Source organism: Globicephala melas, chromosome 8, assembly GCF_963455315.2.
Source record: "Globicephala melas chromosome 8, mGloMel1.2, whole genome shotgun sequence".
Taxonomy (NCBI): Eukaryota; Metazoa; Chordata; class Mammalia; order Artiodactyla; family Delphinidae; genus Globicephala; species Globicephala melas.
The window spans coordinates 83,319,724-83,343,349 of record NC_083321.1 but is presented as its reverse complement, the minus strand read 5'-3'; the positions used below and the strand labels follow the sequence as shown (position 1 = coordinate 83,343,349).

At 38.3% G+C, this 23,626-nt stretch overlaps 1 protein-coding gene across 2 annotated transcripts in view; it reads right to left on the bottom strand.

Moving 5' to 3' along the window:
• Window positions 1–23,626, bottom strand: part of ELMOD1 (ELMO domain containing 1) — a 111,379-nt gene that overhangs the window by 14,957 nt on the left and 72,796 nt on the right. For both annotated transcript variants that reach the window (XM_060304002.2, XM_030836119.2), the window contains 2 exons: window positions 5,625–5,758; window positions 1,439–1,507 (listed from right to left, as the gene is read on the bottom strand). In XM_060304002.2, the coding sequence (XP_060159985.1) occupies window positions 1,439–1,507; window positions 5,625–5,758 (203 nt within the window). The remainder of the gene's footprint in view (window positions 1–1,438; window positions 1,508–5,624; window positions 5,759–23,626) is intronic.

Genomic DNA, 23,626 nt, shown 5'->3' with positions numbered 1-23,626 from the left:
GCTTATTGTCACTTCGCAAGGACCATGGAGGATTCATGTCTTTTAATTGATGCTTCTCCAAGGAATGTCAGTGCACACAGACTCCCCAGCCAATTTTAATCAGAGAGGTTTGAGTCTCTACATTACAGAAACATGTAATTCAGACAATGTAGTTAAAAAATTAAAACAGTTTGATTTTAACCATGTGATATATGAAGAAAGAGTTATGATTTTAGTGCTTTTCTCAAAGAAAGTAAAACGTAAAGAAAATGAAAATTTAAACTTATAAAAAATTATAATTATAAATTTGGAAAGTATAGGATAATTTAATGAATCTTAGCCAATTGAAGCTAGAGTAAGTATAATAGTAAGATGGGAGGGAAGCCACAAAGTCAACCTGTTTATAGATTTTGAGAGTGGTATGATAAAATTTGGGACTTATTTAGCAAACATGAACACTAACAAGATAACCTGTCATGCTGATGAGAAAAAAGTGATACAAAACTATGAGTACAAAATAGAACTCCTATAATAAGAGTAACTAAAGCATGTATACACTCTTTATAGTAATACAATTAGAAAGACATTAATAGAAGAGGAGATTTGCTCTGTGCAGCAAAATTCCCAGAAGAAATGTCCCTCTCTTGGAGTAGATGGGAGCAGAAATGTGTGGTAATGTGTCAGCCTTTAGGTGAAGTTTCAAAATGTTTCTCCAACAGACATGGCTGTAGAAAGGCTCTTTGACATTTTCTATCAGGTCAGTCTAATCTGGTTTTTCCTTCATCAAAACAGCCCAATGTAATGAACTATATTACATAAAAAGTTGGGAAATGTTTCCTTTTTGAAAATTTTTCATGAATTTATATTACTTTAAAAATTCTTACCCATACTTATTGTAAAATAACATAAAAGCAAGAAAAAACAAAAGCAAAGAAAAATACCTTATTTCCTCTTTAGTGATATCCCTAATGTAATCAGTTAAAGACAAAAATTTAGAAAGGTAAATGAAAATGCAAACAATTTAGAATCTAGAATTTTATTAAGAAAAAAAAAAGAGCCTCAGCAATTTTAGACTTTCTCACTTGGTCCCTGACTTCAAGACTTCCATTCTTCCCTCTATTCCCCCACTGTGGTCCCTTGTCTCTGAACTGTTTCTTCCATACTCTGCTTTCTCCTTCTTTTATGCCCACCTCCTCAATCTTCCTAGACACCAGAGATGTTATCAGCCCCTCAAGTACACATCTCACTTGAACAGTGCCACTTTACATCCTAAATCCTGTAAACAAGTACCTGACATTATAACCTTCCTATTCAGCATTTGTCAAAAGGGCTTGTTTGGAAGAGCTTTAAGCCTCACTTCTGGTGGGCTGACCCTCTTGAGAATCTTATCAATAGAGCTATATAGGAAATTAATTCTACCTAATCCACAAAGCCTAATCCACCTTTCATTTTCAATTACCTGCATTTTGGATGAAGAGAATCAGATAGGACCTGCTGTGCTGCTGCAGCATCCCTTTCTGCAAAATACCTGCAGTTGGAGGGAAAGAAAACCATAACTCCATACCTTTTGAATACATTCATTTCAATCCAATTTGAGGCCATTTTGGATTCAGAGATGGACACCAGCATAAGCATACAACCTGTGTCAGCTCCTCCAGATAATGAACAGCTTTTCATAATAGAATTTTCCAAATATAATGACAGTATAATAGGGTAGTTGTAAAACACACAAATATTTGGGAATGATTCGAGTAGGTTTGAAATTTTAATTATGAACTTTACCATTCCCTAACAAGCCAAAGATATTCTTATTAATGAGGGTTATAGATTCTTATTAGGAAGGCAGGAGGAGGCCCCTCAGAAGGCAGAAAAAATCTGGATGAAGGGACATGGTAAGAGGCTGTGACAGCCAAAGGGCAGAGAAAGGATGAGACTAGAGGAGGTGATAAAAGTTCAAATGTACTTTCTTGGAGAATACTCACGGGGTGTTAGAATTCTGGATGAAAATATCTTATGGAGCTTAGAGATGTTAAAAAAATTCTGTTCTGGGAAGAAAGGGGCAATGAAGTTTCCCTTCCCACATACAAAAAGCTTACATACCCTCAAAAATATATCATAAAAAATACTTCATAAAGACAATTATAAAATACAACTACAGGGGCTTCCCTGGTGGTGCAGTGGTTAAGAGTCTGCCTACCGATGCAGGGGACGCGGGTTCATGCCCCGGTCCGGGAAGATCCCACATGCCGTGGAGCGGCTGGGCCCATGAGCCATGGCCGCTGAGCCTGCACGTCCGGAGCCTGTGCTCCGCAACGGGAGAGGCCACAACAGTGAGAGGCCCGCGTACTGCAAAAAAATAAAAATAAATAAAAAAATACAACTACATATAGCATGTATTATTTAATTTGATGTGTATTTCCTGCATATATCTAACAGATAAAACAACCTCTTAAATTTTCTCTCAGAAAAGTTCAAAGCTAGTCAGCAAATTTAGTAAACATGTCCATGATTATTAATGAAATTGAGTCTCTTCATATTTTGTTGGTCATTTACGTTTATAGAATAGGTTTGAATTAGAATTAGGTTTCTGTTCACATTTCTTGGTCCAGTATATCTAAAAATGTCCTCAAATAAATAAGCCTACAGATAATAATATACTGGATATAGATCCTTTATCAATTATGTGTCAGTCTTGGCTTTCTTTTCATTTTATTTATGGTGGCTTATAGAAGATTTTGATTTTAATTTGTGAGATTTATTGATTTTTCTTTTACAGTTTGTGCTTTTTTGGTTTTTATCTTTAAGAGATCCCTCCTTACTCACATATCTTAAAGATTTTCTCCTAAAAGTTGTAAATATTTGTTTTTGACATTCAATTTATAAACTGAGGCAAGGTAGAGATTTAATTTAATTTAATTTTCAAATGGAAAGCTAATTGCCCCAGCTCTACTTATTTAAAAGCTCATCCTTTACCCACTTACTTGTAACACCACTTTTGTCATCAAAATTTACTTTTTTATTCACCCACATTACATAATAGTGTAACATTTAAAACATTTACCAGTGGGGAGGGAGAGAAGGGAAAAAATAGGAGTGGGGGAGTGGGAGGTACAAACTATAGGTATAAGACAGGCTACAAGGATGTATTGTACAACACGAGGAATATAGCTAATATTTTGTAATAACTGTAAATGGAGTGTAACCTTTAAAAATTGTATTAAAAAATTACCATCTTAAAAATAAAAGCATGGGTGATTATTAAACTTCCTAAATTTAAAATAAAAGATCTTAGGGGGAAATGGGTGCCATTAAAAATGCCATTTTTTCTTTTAAAAATATATCACTATCCTCATTAGTAGGGTAGTGTCAAAGGACACAAGAGCCAACCTAAAAGGACTCCTTTTTTCTTGAAAAGTAATGGCTACAAATGACCCAATTTAAGCATGAAAAAAATAATGAGCACAATTATTAAATCACATAAACACACAAAAACCAGGAGTTAAAGTGATAATTTAAAACTATAAAGACAAAAAAAAAAAAGTTTGATCACTAACAAGGGGACTAGGGCACCAATTCCTCACTCTGAAAATTGGCAACTTATTTACTTGAGCAGCTGTCCTGCCTATATTTTAATTTATTTATTTTACTTATTTAAAAAAAATATTTTTTTTGGCTGTGTTGTGCCTTCGTTGCTGCGTGCGGGTTTTCTCTAGTTGGCAGTGAGCGGGGGGCTACTCTTTGTTGCGGTGCACGGGCTTCTCATTGCGGTGGCTTCTCTTGTTCCTGAGCATGGGCTCTAGGCATGCGGGCTTCAGTAGTTGTGGCACGCAGGCTCAGTAGCTGTGGCTCGCGGGCCCTAGAGCGCAGGCTCAGTAGTTGTGGCGCACGGGCTTAGTTGCTCTGCAGCATGTGAGATCTCCCTGGACCAGGGCTCGAACCCATGTCCCCTGCATTGGCAGGCAGATTCTTAACCACTGTGCCGCCAAGGAAGTCCCCTGCCTATATTTTAGAGAAACCAAATAACCGTATTTAATAAAGGAAACTGTCTACAGAATTTTAGGCAACAACTGTGGGAAGAATAACAGAATTAAAAAAGCACTCTTTGCCCAATTAATTGGTTCAGTGAAGATAACTGGAGGAAATGGTTAGATAAAGGGCTGATGGGGACTTTATAATGGAGCCATCAGGCTGTGATTCCTCTGATCCATCTCAGCATAAGACTGAGAGTGGGGATGATGCAGGCCTCCCACCAAGATGTCAACATGAACCTATTCAACTCTTTCTGAGTACCTCTGATTTTCAGGGCATACCGGGGGTGGGTACAAATGCAAACAGACAAATACAGATTGTGGGATATTTTATAGGACAGTTGACCTAGAATCTTGCATGAATTAATGACATGATGGAGGGGCAAAAGGAGAGGAGGGAGGGGGAGAGACTGATTTAATTAAAAAGGACCAGAGGGGCTTCTCTGGTGGCGCAGTGGTTGGGAGTCCGCCTGCCGATGCAGGGGACACGGGTTCGTGCCCCGGTCTGGGAGGATCCCACATGCCGCGGAGCGGCTGGGCTCGTGAGCCATGGCCGCTGAGCCTGCGCGTCCGGAGCCTGTGCTCCGCAACGGGAGAGGCCACCACAGCAGCGAGAGGCCCGCGTACCGCAAAAAAAAAAAAAAAAAAAAGGACCAGAGAGCAAAGTAGAAATAGAGACTCAGAGGTAGAAGACAAACGTATGTCTACCAAGAGGGCAAGGTGGGGGGTGAATTGGGAGATTGGGATTGACATATATACATTATTGATACTATGTATAAAATAGATAACTAACGAGAACCTACTGTATAGCTCAGGGAACACTATGCTCTGTGGTAACCTAAATGGGAAGGAAATCCAAAAATGAGGGGATATATGTATACGTATAGCTGATTCACTTTGCTGTACAACAGAAACTAACAGAATATTGTAAAGCAACTATACTCCAATAAAAATTAATTAAAGAAAAATAAGATGACCAAAAAAAAACGAGAGAGATATAATCACTAAGTGCAATGCATAGATCTTACATGGAACTGGATCAGATCAAACCAGCTGTAACAAGACATATTTGAGATAATTGGGTAATTTGAATATAGTCAGGATATAGATGATACCAAGGAATCATTGTTAATTTTGTTAGGTGTAATAATGTCATTGTGGTTAATGTAAGGTAATATTGATGTCTTTTAGAGCTATATATTGAAATATTAGGGTGAAACAACAAACAGCATAGGATTTTCATTAACACACTTCTACCAAAAAAACAAGTGTTGCAAGTATTCCAAAATCTCAATAGTTACTGAATTTGGGTGATCAGTGTAAAGGGGGTTCTTTATAATCGTTCCTCTGTTTTTGAATATAATTGAAATTTTTCATAACAAAAAGTTAAAAATAAATTTGAGATTTGTTTAAAAGAATCCATGAAGTTTGCCAGATAAAAGGAAGATGGTAGGAGCTTTTAAAATTTTATGAACCTGAGTTCAAATCAAAGGATTTGAATGTTTTCCTGGAGTGTCCTGGGAAGTGGTTTTTGGAACTAATAAATCAACTTTGACATTTCAGTATGAGGAGATCAGAACATCACTTTAAAACTCAACCATTCTTCATTTTACTTACTGCAAATTGTACAGTCCCAAAAGTCCCATTCCTCGAAAATCTGTTTTAGGATCATCACCTTGGAAACCAATTTCACACCACTGCTTAGAAATCCGGGATTCTAGCGGAGTATTGGGCTTCAAGAATTTCCATAACTGAAGAAAAGAAAAAAAATTAGCCTGTTGATATACACACATATAATACTCTTTCTTATTGACTGAAATTTAGTAAACTACATTATTAGGACAAACTTTGGAAATCTGAATATATGCAAATACATTACAATTGAAGATTTGATTATCTTTCAATTATCTATGACAGCAGCCCTCAAAGTATGATCGAAAGACTCCTAGGAGGGACCCTAAGACCTTTTCAGAGAGTCTAGGAAGTAAAAACTATCTCATAATAAAACTAAGAGGTTACTTGTCTTTCACTCTCATCTTCTCATAAGAATACAGTGGAATTTTCCAGAGGCTGAATGACATGTGATGATCTCATTGCTCTGAAGGCAATGGAATGTACACTTGTATATTTTGGTGTTTTTAATCTTTCTGTTTTAGCTCCTAAACAGAAATGTGTGTGTGGTGTGTGTGTGTATGTGTACATGTGTGCGTGTGTGTGTTTGTGTATATATATATATATATATATATATACACACATACATATGTATATATGTATGTATAAATATATACACATACACACAATCTTCTACAAAAGTTCTTTGGAGTCTTCAAAAATATTTAAGAGAATAAAGGGAAGGGGAGAAGAGGAAAAATTTGAGGGTATGCATTATTCAAATCCTCAGATGATTATCTCACTTTACAAACAAAACTTTTAGCAGCATTGTTAATAAAAAGAAAAGTGAACTGACGAGTTTCATTTCTCACCTATAACAAGGGTGAAAGTAAACAAGCATCATATAGCTGAATAAAGAAAGATCAGTAGGGAGACCTTCAAGAGGGCAGAAGAGTAAGACGTGGAGATCACCTTCTGCCCCCCCCAATACATCAGAAATACATCTGCATGTGGAACAACTCCTACAGAACACCTACTGAACGCTGGCAGAAGACCTCAGACCTCCCAAAATGCAAAAAACTGCCCACGTACCTGGGTAGGGAAAAAGAAAAAACAGAGACAAAAGAATAGGGACGGGACCTGCACCAGTGGGAGGGAGCTGGGAAAGTGGAAAAGTTTCCACACACTAGGAAGCCCCTTCACTGGCAGAGACGGTGGGTGGCAGGGGTGGGTGGGGGGAGCTTCGGGGCCATGGAAGAGAGCACAGCAACAGGGATGCAGAGGGCAAAGCAGACAGATTCCCGCACAGAGGATCAGTGCCAACCAGCACTCACCAGCCTGAGAGGCTTGTCTGCTCACCCGCCAGGGCGGGTGGGGGCTGGGAGCTGAGGCTCCAGCTTCTGAGGTCAGATCCCAGGGAGAGGACTGGGGTTGACTGTGTGAACACAGCCTGAAGGGGGCTACTGTGCTACAGGTAACCAGGAGTGTGTCCGGGAAAAAGTCTGGAACTGCAGAAGAGGCAAGAGACTTTTTCTTGCCTCTTTGCTTCCTGGTGCGCGAGGAGAGGGGATTAGAAGCGCCACCTAAACGAGCTCCAGAGACGGGTGCGAGCCATGGCTATCAGCGCGGACCCCAGAGACGGGCATAAGATTCTAAGGCTGCTGCTGCAGCCACCAAGAAGCCTGTGTGCAAGAATAGGTCACTATCCACACCTCCCCTCCTGGGAGCCTGTGCAGCCCGCCACTGCCAGGGTCCCGTGATACAGGGACAACTTCCCCGGGAGAACACACGGCGCACCACAGGCTGTTGCAACGTTATGCCAGCCTCTGCCATGGCAGGCTCGCCCCACATTCCATACCCCTCCCTTCCCGTGCCCCGCCCCCCCCCACCTGAATGAGCCAGAACCCCCTAATCAGCTGCTACTTTAACCCCGCCCTGCCTGAGCGAAGAACAGACGCCCTCAGGTGTCCTACACGCAAAGGTGGAGCCAAATCCAAAGCTGAACCGCAGGAGCTGTGCAAACAAAGAAGAGAAAGGGAAATCTTTCCCAGCAGCCTCAGGATCAGCAGATTAAATCTCTACGATCAACTTGATGTACACTGCATCTGTGGGATGCCTGACTAGACAACAAACCATCCCAAATTGAGGCAGTGGACTTTGGGAGCAATGACATATATATTTTTTTCCTTTTTCTATTTTTGTGAGTGTATATGTGTATAGTTTTACATGTGATTTTGTCTGTATAGCTTTGCTTTTACCATTTGTCCTAGGGTTATGACTGTCCTTTTTTCTTTTAGTATAGTTTTTAGCACTTGATATCATTGGTGGATTTCTTTTTCAGTTTGGATGCTCACTTCTTTCCGTCTTTCTTTCTCTTCTTTATTACTTTTTAATTTTTTTATTTTTAATAATTATTTTTTATTTTAATAACTTTATTTTATTTTACCTTTCTTTCTTTCTTTTTTTCACCCTTTTATTCTGAGCCGTGAGGCTGACAGGGTTTTGGTGCTCCGGGTGGGTGTCAGCCGTGTGCCTCTGACATGGGAGAGCCAAGTTCAGGACATTGGTACACCAGAGACCCCCCAGCTCCACGTAATATCAAAAATCTCCCAGAGATCTCCATCTTAACGCCAAGACCCAGCTCCACTCAACGACCAGCAAGCTGCAATGCTGGACACCCTATGCCAAACAACTAGCAAGACAGGAACACAACCCTACCCACTAGCACAAAGGCTGCCTAAAAACATAATAAGGTCACAGACACCCCTAAACACACCACCAGACGTGGATTTGCCCGCCAGAGAGACAAGATCCAGCCTCATCCACCAGAACACAGGCACTAGTCCCCTCCACCAGGAAGCTGACACAACCCACTGAACCAACTTTAGGCATTGGGGGCAGACACCAAAAATAACGGGAACTACAAACCTGCAGCCTGTGAAAAGGAGACCCCAAACACAGTAAGTTAAGCAAAATGAGAAGACAGAGAAACACACAGCAGATGAAGGAGCAAGGTAAAAACCCACCAGACCAAAAAAATGAAGAGGAAATAGGCAGTCTACCTGAAAAAGATTTCAGAGTAATGATAGTAAAGATGATCCAAAATCCTGGAAATAGAATGGAGAAAGTGCAAGAAACATTTAACAAGGACCTAGAAGAACTAAAGAGCAAACAAACAATGATGAACAACACAATAAATGAAATTAAAAATTATCTACAGGGAATCAATATCAGAAAAACTGAGGCAGAAGAACAGATAAGTGACCTGGAAGATGAAATAGTGGAAATAACTATTGCAGAGCAGAATGAAGAAAAAAGAATGAAAAGAATTGAGGACAGTCTCAGAGACCTCTGGGACAACATTAAATGCACCAACATTTGAAGTATAGGGGTCTCAGAAGAAGAAGAGAAAAAGAAAGGGACTGAGAAGATATTTGAAGAGATTATAGTTGAAAACTTCCCTAATATGGGGAAGGAAATAGTCAATCAAGTCAAGGAAGTGCACAGAGTCTCATACAGGATAAATCCAAGGAGAAACACGCAAAGACACATATTAATCAAACTATCAAAAATTCAATGCCACAAAAAAATATTAAAAGCAGCAAGGGAAAACAACAAATAACATACAAGGGAATCCCCATAAGGTTAACAGCTAATCTTTCAGCAGAAACTCTGCAAGTCAGAAGGAGTGCAGGATGCATTTAAAGTGATGAAAGGGAAAAACCTACAACTAAGATTACTCCAGCCAGCAAGGATCTCATTCAGATTTGATAGAGAAATTAAAACCTTTACAGACAAGCAAAAGCTAAGAGAATTCAGCACCACCAAACCAGCTTTACAACAAATGCTAAGGGAACTTCTCTAGGCAGGAAACATGACAGAAGGAAAAGACCTACAATAACAAACCTAAAACAATTAGGAAAATGGTCATAGGAACATACATATAGATAATTACCTTAAATGTAAATGGATTAAATGTTCGAACCAAAAGACATAGACTGGTTGAATGGATACAAAAATAAGATCCGTATATATGCTATCTACAAGAGACCCACTTCAGACCTAGGGACACATACAGACTGAAAGTGAAGGGATGGAAAAAGATATTCCATGCAAATGGAAACCAAAAGAAAGCTGGAGTAGCAATTTTCATATCAGACAAAATAGACTTTAAAACAAAGACTATTACAAGAGACAAAGAAGGACACTACATAATGATCAAGGGATCAAGCCAAGAAGATGATATAACAATTGTAAATATTTATGCACCCAACATAGGAGCACCTCAATACATAAGGCAAATGCTAACAGCCATAAAAAGGGAAACCGACAGTAACACAATCATACTAGGAGGCTTTAACACCCCATTCCCACCAATGGACAGATCATCCAAAATGAAAATAAATAAGGAAACACAAGTTTTAAATGACACATTAAACAAGATGGACTTAATTGATATTTATAGGACCTTCCATCCAAAAATAACAGAATACACATTCTTCTCAAGTGCTCATGGAGCATTCTCCAGGATAGACCATATCTTGGGTCACAAATCAAGCCTTGGTATATTTAAGAAAATTGAAATCATATCAAGTACCTTTTCTGACAAAAACGCTATGAGACTAGATATCAATTACAGGAAAAGATCTGTAAAAAATACAAACACATGGAGGCTAAACAATACACAACTTAATAACCAAGAGATCACTGAAAAAATCAAAGAGGAAATCAAAAAATACCTAGAAACAAATGACAATGAAAACACGATGATCCAAAACCTATGGGAAGCAGCAAAAGCAGTTCTAAGGGGGAAGTTTAGAGCAATACAATCCTACTTTTAGAAACAGGAAACATCTCAAATAAACAACCTAATCTTACACCTAAAGCAATTAGAGAAAGAAGAACAACAAAACTCTAAAATTAGCTGAAGGAAAGAAATCATAAAGATCAGATCAGAAATAAATGAAAAAGAAATGAAGGAAACAATAACAAAGGTCAAGAAAACCAAAACCTGGTTCTTTGAGAAGATAAAAAAATTGATAAATCATTAGCCAGACTCATCAAGAAAAAAAGGGAGAAGACTTAAATCAACAGAATTAGAAATGAAAAAGGAGAACTAACAAGTGACACTGCAGAGATACAAAGGATCATGAGAGATTACTACAAGCAAATATATGCCAATAAAATGGACAACATGGAAGAAATGGACAAATTCTTTAAAAAGCACAACATTCTGAGACCGAACCAGGAAGAAACAGAAAATATAAACAGACGAATCACAATCACTGAAATTGAAACTGTGATTAAAAATCTTTCAACAAACAAAAGCCCTGGACCAGATGGCTTCACAGGTGAATTGTATCAAACATTTAGAGCAGAGCTAACACCTATCCTTCTCAAACTCTTCCAAAATATAGCAGAGGAAGAGCACTCCCAAACTCATTCTATGAGGCCACCATCACCCTGATACCAAAACCAGACAAAGATGTCATAAAGAAAGAAAGCTATGGGCCAATATCACTGATGAACATAGATGCAAAAATTCTCAACAAAATACTAGCAAACAGAATCTAACAGCAGATTAAAAGGATCATACACCATATTCAAGTGGGGTTGATCCCAGGAATGCAAGGATTCTTCAATATATGCAAATCAATCAATGTGACACACCATATTAACAAATTGAAGAATAAAAACTATATCATCTTCTCAATAGATGCTGAAAAAGCGTTTGACAAAATTCAACACCTACTTATGATAAAAACCCTCCAGAAAGTAGCCATAGAAGGAACTTACTTCAACATAATAAAGGCCATATATGACAAACCCACAGCCAACATTGTTCTCAATAGTAAAAAACTGAAAACATTTCCACTAAGATCAGGAACAAGACAAGGTTGCCCACTCTTACCACTATTATTCAACATTGTTTTGGAAGTTTTAGCCACAGCAATCAGAGAAGAAAAAGAAATAAAAGGAATCCAAACCGGAAAAGAAGAAGTAAAGCTGTCACTGTTTGCAGATGACATGATACTATACATAGAGAATCCTAAAGATGCTACCAGAAAACTACTAGAGCTAATCAATGAATTTGGTAAAGTAGCAGGATACAAAATTAATGCACGGAAATCTCTGGCATTCCTCTACACTAATGAGAAAAATCTGAATGTGAAATCAAGAAAACACTCCCATTTACCTTTGCAACAAAAAGAATAAAATATCTAGGAATAAACCTACCTAAGGAGACAAAAGACCTGTATGCAGAAAATTATAAGACACTGATGAAAGAAATTAAAGATGATACAAATAGATGGAGAGATATACCATGTTCTTGGATTGGAAGAATCAACATTGTGAAAATGACTCTACTACCCAAAGCAATCTATAGATTCAATGCAATCCCTATCAAACTACCACTGGCATTTTTCACAGAACTAGAACAAAAAATTTTGCAATTTGTATGGAAACACAAAAGACCCCGAATAGCCAAAGCAATCTTGAGAACGAAAAAAAGAACTGGAGGAATCAGACTCCCTGACTTCAGACAATACTACAAAGCTACGGTAATCAAGACGGTATGGTACTGGCACAAAAACAGAAAGATAGACCAATGGAACAGGATAGAAAGCCCAGAGATAAACCCACGCACATATGGACACCTTATCTTTGATAAAGGTGGCAGGGATGTACAGTGGAGAAAGGACAGCCTCTTCAATAAATGGTGCTGGGAAAACTGGACAGGTACATGTAAAAGTATGAGATTAGATCACTCCCTAACACCATACACAAAAATAAGCTCAAAATGGATTAAAGACCTAAATGTAAGGCCAGAAACTATCAAACTCTTAGAGGAAAACATAGGCAGAACACTCTATGACATAAATCACAGCAAGATCCTGTTTGACCCACCTCCTAGAGAAATGGAAATAAAAACAAAAATAAACAAATGGGACCTAATGAAACTTCAAAGCTTTTGCACAGCAAAGGAAAACATAAACAAGAAGAAAAGACAACCCTCAGAATGGGAGAAAATATTTGCAGATGAAGCAACTGACAAAGAACTAATCTCCAAAAATTACAAGCAGCTCATGCAGCTCAATATCAAAAAAAACAAACAACCCAATCCAAAACGGGGCAGAAGACCTCAAGAGACATTTCTCCAAAGAAGATATACAGATTGCCAACAAACACATGAAAGAATGCTCAACATCATTAATCATTAGAGAATTGCAAATCGAAACTACAATGAGGTACCACCTCACACCAGTCAGAATGGCCATCATCAAAAAAGCTACAAACAATAAATGCTAGAGAAGGTGTGGAGAAAAGGGAACCCTCTTGCACTGTTGGTGGGAATATAATTGATACAGCCACTATGGAGAATAGTATGGAGGTTCCTTAAAAAACTACAAATAGAACTACCATATGACCCAGCAATCCCACTACTGGGCATATATCCTGAGAAAACCATAGTTCAAAAAGAGTCATGTACCACAATGTTAATTGCAGCACTATTTATAGTAGCCAGGGCATGAAGCACCTAAGTGTCCATCGACAGATGAATGGATAAAGAAGATGTGGCACATATATACAATGGAATATTACTCAGCCATAAAAGGAAACGAAATTGAGTTATTTGTAGTGAGGCAGAGTCTAGTGACCTAGAGTCTGTCATACAGAATGAAGTAAGTCAGAAAGAGAAAAACAAATACTGTATACTAACACATACATATGGAATCTAAAAAAAAAAGGTCATGAAGAACCTAGGGGCAGGATGGGAATAAAGATGCAGACCTACTAGAGAATGGACCTGAGGATATGGGGAGGGGGAAGCTGGGACAAAGTGAGAGAGTGGAATGGACATATATACACTACCAAATGTAAAATAGATAGTTAGTGGGAAGCAGCTGCATAGCACAGGGAGATCAATTCGGTGCTTTGTGACCACCTAGATGGGTGGGATAGGGAGGGTGGGAGGGAGGGAGACACAAGAGGGAGGAGATATAGGGATATATGTATATGTATAGCTGATTCACTTTGTTATAAAGCAGAAACTAACACACCATTGTAAAAGAATTATACTCCAATAAATTTGTTAAAAAATAAATAAATAAGTAAAGCAAAGTAAAAAAAAAAAAGAAAAATCAGTCATGTTCATGAATAAACCTCAAAAGTTATTATCATCTTTGTTACCTGAAATAATTTTAATTATGATCAATTATATTTTAATGGACTAATATAAATTCTAAACACTATGCTCTTCACTGCTTAAGAAACTTGTACTTTTTAAACTTTGTATAAAAAGATAGACTTAGTACATATCATTACTTGAGAGAGGGAGAAAGACTGAGACCCACAATTGTATAAACATGCAATTTCAAAACATAAGTTCTTTCTAGTAAATAAAGATGGGCATGTAAACAAATTTACTTTTTAGACTATTAATAATATTTTATATTATATCTTCATTATAGACAGGGACATATATAAAATTTCCTATTACTACTTAAGACATAATTCTTTTTTTCTGAATTTTATTCTTTTATTTTTTTTATACAGCAGGTTCTTATTAGTTATCTATTTTATACATATTAGTGTATATATGTCAATCCCAATCTCCCAAATCATCCTACCACCACCACTCTCTCCCCACACCGCTTTTCCCCCTTTGTGTCCATACGTTTGTTGTCTCCATCTGTGTCTCTATTTCTGTCTTGCAAAACGGTTCATCTGTACCATTTTTCTAGATTCCAAATATATGCGTTAATATACGATATTTGTTTTTCTCTTTCTTACTTCACTCTGTATGACAGTCTGTAGAGCCGTCCATGTCTCTACAATGACCCAGTTTTGTTCCTTTTTATGGCTGAGTAATATTATATTGTATACATGCACCACATCTTCTTTATCCATTTGTCTGTTGATGGGCATTTAGCTTGTTTCCATGTCCTGGCTATTGTAAATAGTGCTGCAGTGAACACTGGGGTGCATGTCTCTTTTTGAATTATGGTTTTCTCAGGGTACATGACCAGTAGTGGGATTGCTGGGTCATATGGTAGTTCTATTTTTAGTTTTTTAAGGAACCTCCATACTGTTCTCCATAGTGGCTGTATCAATTTACGTTCCCACCAACAGTGCAATAGGGTTCCTTTTTCTCCACACCCTCTCCAGCATTTGTTGTTTGTAGATTTTCTGATGATGCCCATTCTAACGGGTGTGTGGTGATACCTCGTTGTAGTTTTGATTTGCATTTCTCTAATAATTAGTGATGTTGAGCATCTTTTCATGTGCCTCTTGGCCATCTGTATGTCTTCTTTGGAGAAATGTCTATTTAGGTCTTCTGCCCATTTTTTGATTGGGTTGTTTGTTTTTTTAATATTGAGCTTCATGACATAATTCATCTTTTAAATTGCTAATTCTACGTTATATGGATTTTAAAGCTTAAACAGGACAGTAATACACAAACATCTTGCGTTATAGTGAACTGTCACATTTGACATAGTATAAAGCAATGTCCAAGACAGGAAATACTAACAAAAAAAAGTTGTAATTCATCAGTTATTTTACGCAGTAATCCAAAATTACTTATTATTCAAATGATACAATATTTTATGTTTTAGCACAATAGGTAAATTCAATCTAAAGGGTGAGAGAAAAGTTTCAGAGGCAAGGAAGTAAATCTATCATGCTTGAAAGCAAAACATTGGTATAAGAAATCTCTTTTATATTATATATATAAGAATTTGCCAGTGCTCTGTATTCTTCAAAACAGAAAATGTTTTAATTCATCAGAAGAGTACTAAAAACTGAGAAAAAGTGTCTCCTTTAAAAAATCCTTTGGGAGGGCTTCCCTGGTGGCACAGTGGTTGAGAGTCTGCCTGCCGATGCAGGGGACATGGGTTCGTGCCCCGGTCCGGGAAGATCCCACATGCCGCGGAGCGGCTGGGCCCGTGAGCCATGGCCGCTGAGCCTGTGCTTCTGGAGCCTGTGCTCCACAATGGAAGAGGCCACAACAGTGAGAGGCCTGCGTACCGAAAAAAAAAAAATCCTTTGGGCACTGATTTGGTTACTGCCACAATGAAAACAGAACAAAACAAAAGGAAACAGATTGCAAAGCTCATCAAATTCACCTAAACGATTGGAAGTAATCTCAGGGCCCTACACAGTTTAAAAATATCTTGTCTCAGGCTTCCCTGGTGGCACAGTGGTTGAGAGTCTGCCTGCCGATGCAGGGGACACGGGTTCGTGCCCCGGTCCGGGAAGATCCCACATGCTGCGGAGCAGCTGGGCCTGTGAGCCATAACCGCTGAGCCTGCGTGTCTGGAGCCTGTGCTCCGCAACGGGAGAGACCACAACAGTGACAGGCCTGCGTCCCAAAAAAAAAAAAAGAAAAAGAAAAAAATATATATATCTGGTCTCATCAAGCGAGTGGAGTAAAATGGCAACAGCAAGCATTTCATTTCCATAACTAAGTTATAAACCTCTTTCATTCAGGGAATACTTTGGGAGAGTAAAAGCTTTGAATAATAAAATATTTCAAAAATAAATTACAAAAAAGAAATTCTATTTTAATAATTTCATGTACCACAACAAACTAGATTAATGGCTAAAAAGTGTTCTTAATAAGTTCTTAATACTGTCTGCTTTAATACGGGTCACTTTCATGGAAAATGAAAGTCGCTTATGCTAAACCACTTATATGAAATACTACCAAGTATTACATTTCCTGTAAGAATTCTTGAGTTACCTGATTCTCTTCTGATAGATAAGTTCTTCCTTGAAAAATAAAGGGAGGAGGGAGGGTAGCTCTGAAAGGTAAGGTCATTTCTTGTACCTAAGAAGCTGACTGGAAATCTGAACTAAGGTGGTGGGCCTCTGGTGGGGGGATCTGAGGAGTCTAGCCATCTAAAGCTGTACTACTGGGAATAGAGTTATTACAAAGCCACCTGCCAAGTGCAGGAGATGAGAGCTAGGAAGGGTGATTCCCAAGGCAGGTGACAAGCTACAGATGTGGAGGCTGCACACTGAGTCAGTCCATCATTCATCATGGCCTGTACTCTGTTTAATTCTCTTCTCTTTGCATTCAGTCTTTATCTCAAGCTTATTTGAACACTTCTGCCCTGTCTCAGGTCTGCTACAGAACAGAAAGAGCAAGGGCATTTGTCCACCCATTCATTATAGGAGAAGCAGCTCTACCCATCAGGAGATCTTTTAATTCTGGATTATATTTTTTTCTATTAAGTACATGAATCCACATAAATTTTTACCTTTACTATTAATTTGGTTAGAAAATATTTAATAGAAATGTCCATTTGAATAACTCATATGGACAGTGCTACATGAATGTAAAGTGATGTAATCAATTTTATCCCAGCCTATGTTTAAATGACCATAAAATCCAGGTTTCTTTTTCATAGTTTGTAAGTAAAAACACTGATAGTGGTCTCCTATGTTTATATAAATGAAAGCAATTAAACAATATGGCAATATATCACCCAAGCCTCTAAACCAGCAAACTTTGCCTATAAAGGGCTAGATAGTAAATACTTTAGGTTTTGTAGGCCATAAGGTCACTGACACAACTACTTAATTTTGCCAATGGAGTACAAAAGCAGCCAAAGACAACATATTAATGAATGAGCGTGGATGTGTTCCTATAAAACCTTACTTAGAAAAATGGATGGCAGGTCAGATTTGACCTACAGGCATTAATTTGCTTACCCTAGCTCTAAACAATTTTATGAAGTAGATAACAAGGGTATAATTACCCATTTTAAAGATGAAGAAGCCTAAGCTCAAGAAGTTAAATACAAACCATGGGCCAGCCTCTGGAAATACAAATGTGAACAAGACATAGTTTTTCCCTCAAGAGATAGTGTAGTGCAGGAATTAAGAGCCCTTTCTAACTATGTGAAAAATGAGGATAATACCAATATCTCACTACAAGGTTATTGTGACAATTAAATGAAATAATGCTATAAAACACTTACTTTAACAATTGGCACATACTAAACACTCAATGAATGTGTTATTATTATTGATTTTATTATCAGATGTGGAATTTGAATTAACCAAAGAAGAGAATAAAGATCCCACTCCTGAATTTGCTAGAGAAGATTTCAAAACTCAATGAATAGCAATTTTAAAAAAAGAGCCAGATTCTACTCTGAGAATAATGGGTAACAGGGAACCACATGAGCAAATATCTGGGCATATAGGATGGCATGGGTCATGGTGAATGACAGAGCGTGGAGGAAACAGGCTATACATAATGGGATAGAGGAGAAATAGCTTAAAGAAATAAACTGGAAAGGGTCCAAAATACATGCTAAGATGCATGGGTTTTCTACGATCAGACATAGAGAACCTGAAGTTTGTAACCTAGAGAATAACATGACTAGATAATCCCTCCGGTGGTACTTTAGAAGACGGAAGGGAGGAGGCTAATGGTTAGTGGCAGAATTAAAAGGCTATTTTAATACTTCAGGTTGGAGATGATGGCTAGAATAAGGCAGTGGGAACAGAAAACATTTGAGAGGTATTTTGGAGAAGCTCTATGGATAAGATTTAGTGATTTTTGTAGATGCAGAGTACCTCCCCAATTAGACTGCAAGCCACTTGAGGGTAGAAAAGATGCCTTTCCTCAAAGTGCCTATTGTAGGGGTGAACAGTCCTGGCTTTATAATATACTAGCTGTGTGACTCAGAGCCTGGACTACAATGCTTGTAATTTGCTTATCTCTAAAGTAAACATAACCAAGGTTGGCCAAGATGGCGGAGTAGAAAGACTTTCATCTCACCTCCTCTTACAGGCACACCAAAATCACAACTATCTGCAGAACAACCATTGATGAAAAGGATCAAAAACAACCAGAAAAGATCTTCTACAACTAAAGATAAACAGAAGGAACAACAAAAAGATGGTAAGTGTGTGGAGTTGCAATATAGTCAAGTCCCATACCCGAGATGGGTGATCCACAAATGGGAGAATAATTACAAATGCAGAGGTTCTCTCAATGGAGTGAGAGGTCCAAGCCCCACATCAGACTCCCTAGCCTGGGGGTCCTGCACTAGGAAGATGATCCCCCAGAGCATTGACTTTGAAGGCCAGTGGGTCTTTCTTTCTGAAGTCCCAAGGGGCTGGGGGAAATAGAGATTTCACTCTTAAAAGGCACACACAAAATCTCACATGCTGCAGGATCCAGGGAAGAAGCAGTAATTTGATAGGAACCTGCTGATCTTGGAGAGTCTCCCAGAGAGGCAGGAGGCAACTGCAGCTCACCCTGAGAACATAGACATTTATGGCTGCTATTTTGGGGAGTTCATTCTACCACATGGACAATGGTGCTGGCAAGCACCATTGTAGAATCCTCCCTCTAGCTAATTAAACCCAGGAAAAAGCCTTTCCCTGGCCAAACAGTCTGTAGGCACCAGCACTGGGGTACCTCAGGCCAAGGAACTGACTGGATGGAGACAGAGCCCCACCCACCAGCAGATAGGCTGCCTTAAGACATCCTAAACCAGCAGCTGCTTCTGGATATGGTCATGCCCACCAGACAGCCAAGGATCCAGCTCCACCAACCACTGGGCAGGCACCAGTCCAAGAATCACCTGGGCCCCGGCCCTGCTCTCCAGGGTATCTGCTCTAGCTTCCAGAGAAGTCTCACCCACCAGGGGGCAGACAACAGTCACAAGAAAACCACAGTTCCTCAGCCTGCGTACCTGGCCTGCCTACCAGTAGGCCAGGCCCCACACTGGGGTCAGCTATGAGAAGGCCAATATAAGCTTCAGGATGCCCCAGACCCTGCACCCAACTGTATCAGGAACTGGCCCCATCCACCAGCAATCTGACACCAGCTCTGGGACCCCTGCGCCCTGCAACCAGACTCTTGGAACTTGACTCCACTCAGCAGTGTGCCAGGACTAGCCTCAGGGCCACCCAGGATTTTGTAGCCAGCTGCCTTCTGAACTAGTCCCACCAACCAGCAGCCAACAGCCCCCACACAAGGCAGAGTCTGGTAACCAACCAGATCATTGGCCAACCAAGGCTAACAGATTGCCCACATAGTCAGCCCACCACAACAGAAAGACCCATGCAGTCCTCATAGGGGGAACCCCTAGAGCATATATAGCTCAGGTAAAGAGGGGAAGTTTGCTGCTGGGATACATAGGACATCTCCTACAAAAAGCCACGACTCCAAGGTTGGGAAATGTAACCTACCATATTCATAAAAATAAAAACACCAACAAAGTCACAATGAGGTGACAAAGGAACATGTTCCAAATGAAGGAACAAGATATAGCTCCAGAAGAAGAAATAAGTGAAGTGGAAATAGCCAATCTACTTGAGAAGGTATGCAGGGTAGTGATTATAAAGATGATCAAAGAACTTGGGAGAAGAATGGCTGCACACAGCAAGAAGTTAGTTTTTAACAGAGAGTTAGGAAATATAAAGAAAAACTAGAGGTGAAGAATATAGTAGTTGAAATGAAAAATACACTATAAGGAATAAACAGCAGACTAAATGATACAGAGGAATGGATCAGTGAGCTGGAATACAGAGTGTGTAAATCATTGATGTTGAAAAGACAAAAAAAAAGCATGAAAAGAAATGAGGACAGTTTAATAAGAACCTCTGGGACCACATCAAGCACAAGTGCATATATATAATATATAAAATATAAAAACCTCATGGTAACCACTAATATTTGCATTATAGGGGTCCCAGAAGGAGAACAGAGAGAGAAAGGGGCTGGCTGAGGACATAGTTGAAGACATAATAGATGAAAACTTCCCTAACCTGGGAAAGGAAACAGTCACCCAAGTTCAGGAAGCACAGAGAGTTCCATACAGGATTAAATATTAAAAGCAGCAGGGGAAAAGCAACACATTACATACAAGGGAACTCCCATAAGTCTGTCAGCTGATGTTTCAGCAGTAACTCTGCAGGCCAGAAGGGACTGGCATGATATATTTAAAGTAATGAAAGGGACGAACCTGTAACCAAGAATACTGTATCTGGCAAGGCTCTCATTCAGATTTGATGGAGAAATCAAAAGGTTTATAGACAAGGAAAAGCTAAAAGAGTTCAGCAGCATCAAACCAGCTTTGCAAGAAATGTTAAAAGGACTTCTGTAAGTGAAAAAGAAAGGGCTACAACTAGAAACATGAAAATTACAAGAGGAAAAAGCTCATTGGTAAAGGCAAATGTACAGTAAAGATAGGAAATCATCTACACACAAAGATAGTGGGAAGCTTAAAAGGCAAAAGTAGTAAAATCATCTACATCCACAATAAGCAGTTAAGGGATACAAAAACAATTAGATGTAAAATATGATTTCAAAAACAGTAATCATGAGGGGAGGAGAGTACAAATGCAGGGTTGTTAAAATGCATTTGAAATTAAGAGATCAGCAACTTAAAACAATCAAGTGCATATATATAATACATAAAATATAAAAACCTCATGGTAACCACAAACCAAAACTCTATAATAGATACACACAAAAAAGAAAAAGGAATCGAAACATAACACTAAAAATAGTCATCAAATCACAAAAGAAGAGATCAAGAAGAAAGGACCAAAAAAGAACTACAAAACAAACCCCCAAACAATTAACAAAATGGCAAAAAGAACACACCTATCAACAATTATTTTAAATGTAAATGGAATAAATGCTCTAATCAAAATATATAGAATGGCTGAATAGGTACAAAAACAAGACCTGTATATATATTGCCTACAAGAGACTCACTTCAGATCTAAAGACACACACAGACTGAAAGTGAGTGGTGGAAAAAGGTATTCCATGCAAATGGAAATCAAAAGAAAGCTGGGGTAGCAATACTTATATCAGACAAAATAGGCTTTAAAATACTGCTATAGGATACAAGGAAGGACATTACATAATGATCAAGAGATCAATCCAAGAATGAGATATAACAACTGTAAATATATTTGCACCCAACATAAGAGCACCTAGATACATAAAGTAAATATTAACAATGTAAAGGGAGAAATTGACAGTAACACAATAATAATAAGGGACTTTAACACCCCATTTACATCAATGGACAGATCCCAGACAGAAAATCAATAAGGATACACTGGACTTAAAAGACACATTAGACACATGGACTTTATATATATGCATATATATATATATGTATATATATATCCATATATGTGTGTGTATGTGTATACACACACACCACACACACACACACACACACACACACACAATGCATTCCATCCAAAAGCAGCAGAATACACATTCTTTTTGAGTGCACGTGGAACATTCTCTAGGATAGATCACATGCTGGGCACAAAACAAGCCCCAGTAATTTCAGGAGATTGAAATCATATCAAGCATCTTTTCCAACCACAATGCTATGAGACTAGAAATCAACTACAAGAAAAAAACTGCAAAAAACACAAACACATGGAGGCTAAACAATATGCTACTGAAAACCAATGGATCACTGAAGAAATAAAGGAGGAAATTAAAAAGTACCTGGAGACAAATGAAAATGAAAACCCAATGAACCAAAATCTACAAGAAAAGCAGTTCTAAGAGGAAAGTTTATAGCAATACAAGTTTACCTCAGGAAACAAGAAAAATCTTAAATAAACAACCTTACACCAAAAGAACTAGAGAAAGAACAAATAAAACCCAAAGTTAGTAGAAGGGAAGAAAAATTATGATGATCAGAGCAGAAATAAATGAAATAGAGTCTAAAGAAACAATAGAAAAGATCAATTAAACTAAGAGCTGGATTTTTGAAAAGATAAACAAATAGATAAACCTTTAGCCAGATTCACCAAGAAAAAAAGAGAAGGGCCCCAAATCAATAAAATCAGAAATGAAATAGGAGTAATTAAAACTGACATCACAGAAATATACAGAATCATAAGAGACTACTATGAATAACTGTATGGCAATAAAATGAACAACCTAGAAGAAATGGACAAATTCCTAGAAATGTACAATCTCCCAGGACTGAATGAGGAAGAAATAGAAAATGTGAACAGATCAATTGCCAGTAATGAAATTGAATCAGTAATAAAAAAAAACTCTCAACAAACATAAGTCCAGCACCAGCAGTCTCCCAAGGCAATAGAAGTAAAAGCAAAAATAAATAAATGGGGATAATCAAACTTATAAGCTTTGCCCAAAAATGGAAAACATAAACAAAATGAAGAGACAACCTATGTACTGGGAGAAAATATTTTCAAACAATGTGACCAACAAGGGCTCAATTTCCAAAATATACAAACAGCTCATACAACTCAATGACAAAACAACAAACAACCCAACCAAAGAATGGGCAGAAGATCTAAACAGACATTTCTCCAAGGAAGACATACAGATGGGCAATAGGCACATGAAAAGATGCTCAACATCGTTAATTACTAGAGAAATGCAAATCAAAACTACAATGAGGTATCACCTTACACCAGTCAGAATGGCCATCATTAAAACCTTTACAAATAACAAATGCTGGAGAGGGTGTGGAGGAAAGGGAACCCTCTTACACCGTTGCTGGGAACGTAAACGGGTGCAGCCACCTTGGAAAACAGTGCAGAGGTTCCTCAAAAAACTAAAAATAGAGTTGTTATAGGATCCAGTAATCCCACTCCTGGGCATATATCTGGACAAAACTATAATTCAAAAAGATACATGAACCCCGATGTTCATAGCAGCAATATTTACAACAGCCAAGATACAGAAGCAACCTAAGTGTCCATTGACAGATGAGTGGATAAAGACAGAATACAGCTCAGCCATAAAAAAGAATGAAATAATGCCATTTGCAGCAACATGGATGCACCTAGAGATTATCATACTAAGTGAAGTAAGTCAGACAGAGAAAGACAAATACCATATGATATCACTTATATGTGGAATCTAAAATATGACACAAATGAACTTATTTATAAAACAGAAACAGACTCACAGACATAGAGAACAGATTGTGGTAGGGGAGGGATTGATTGGGAGTTTGGGA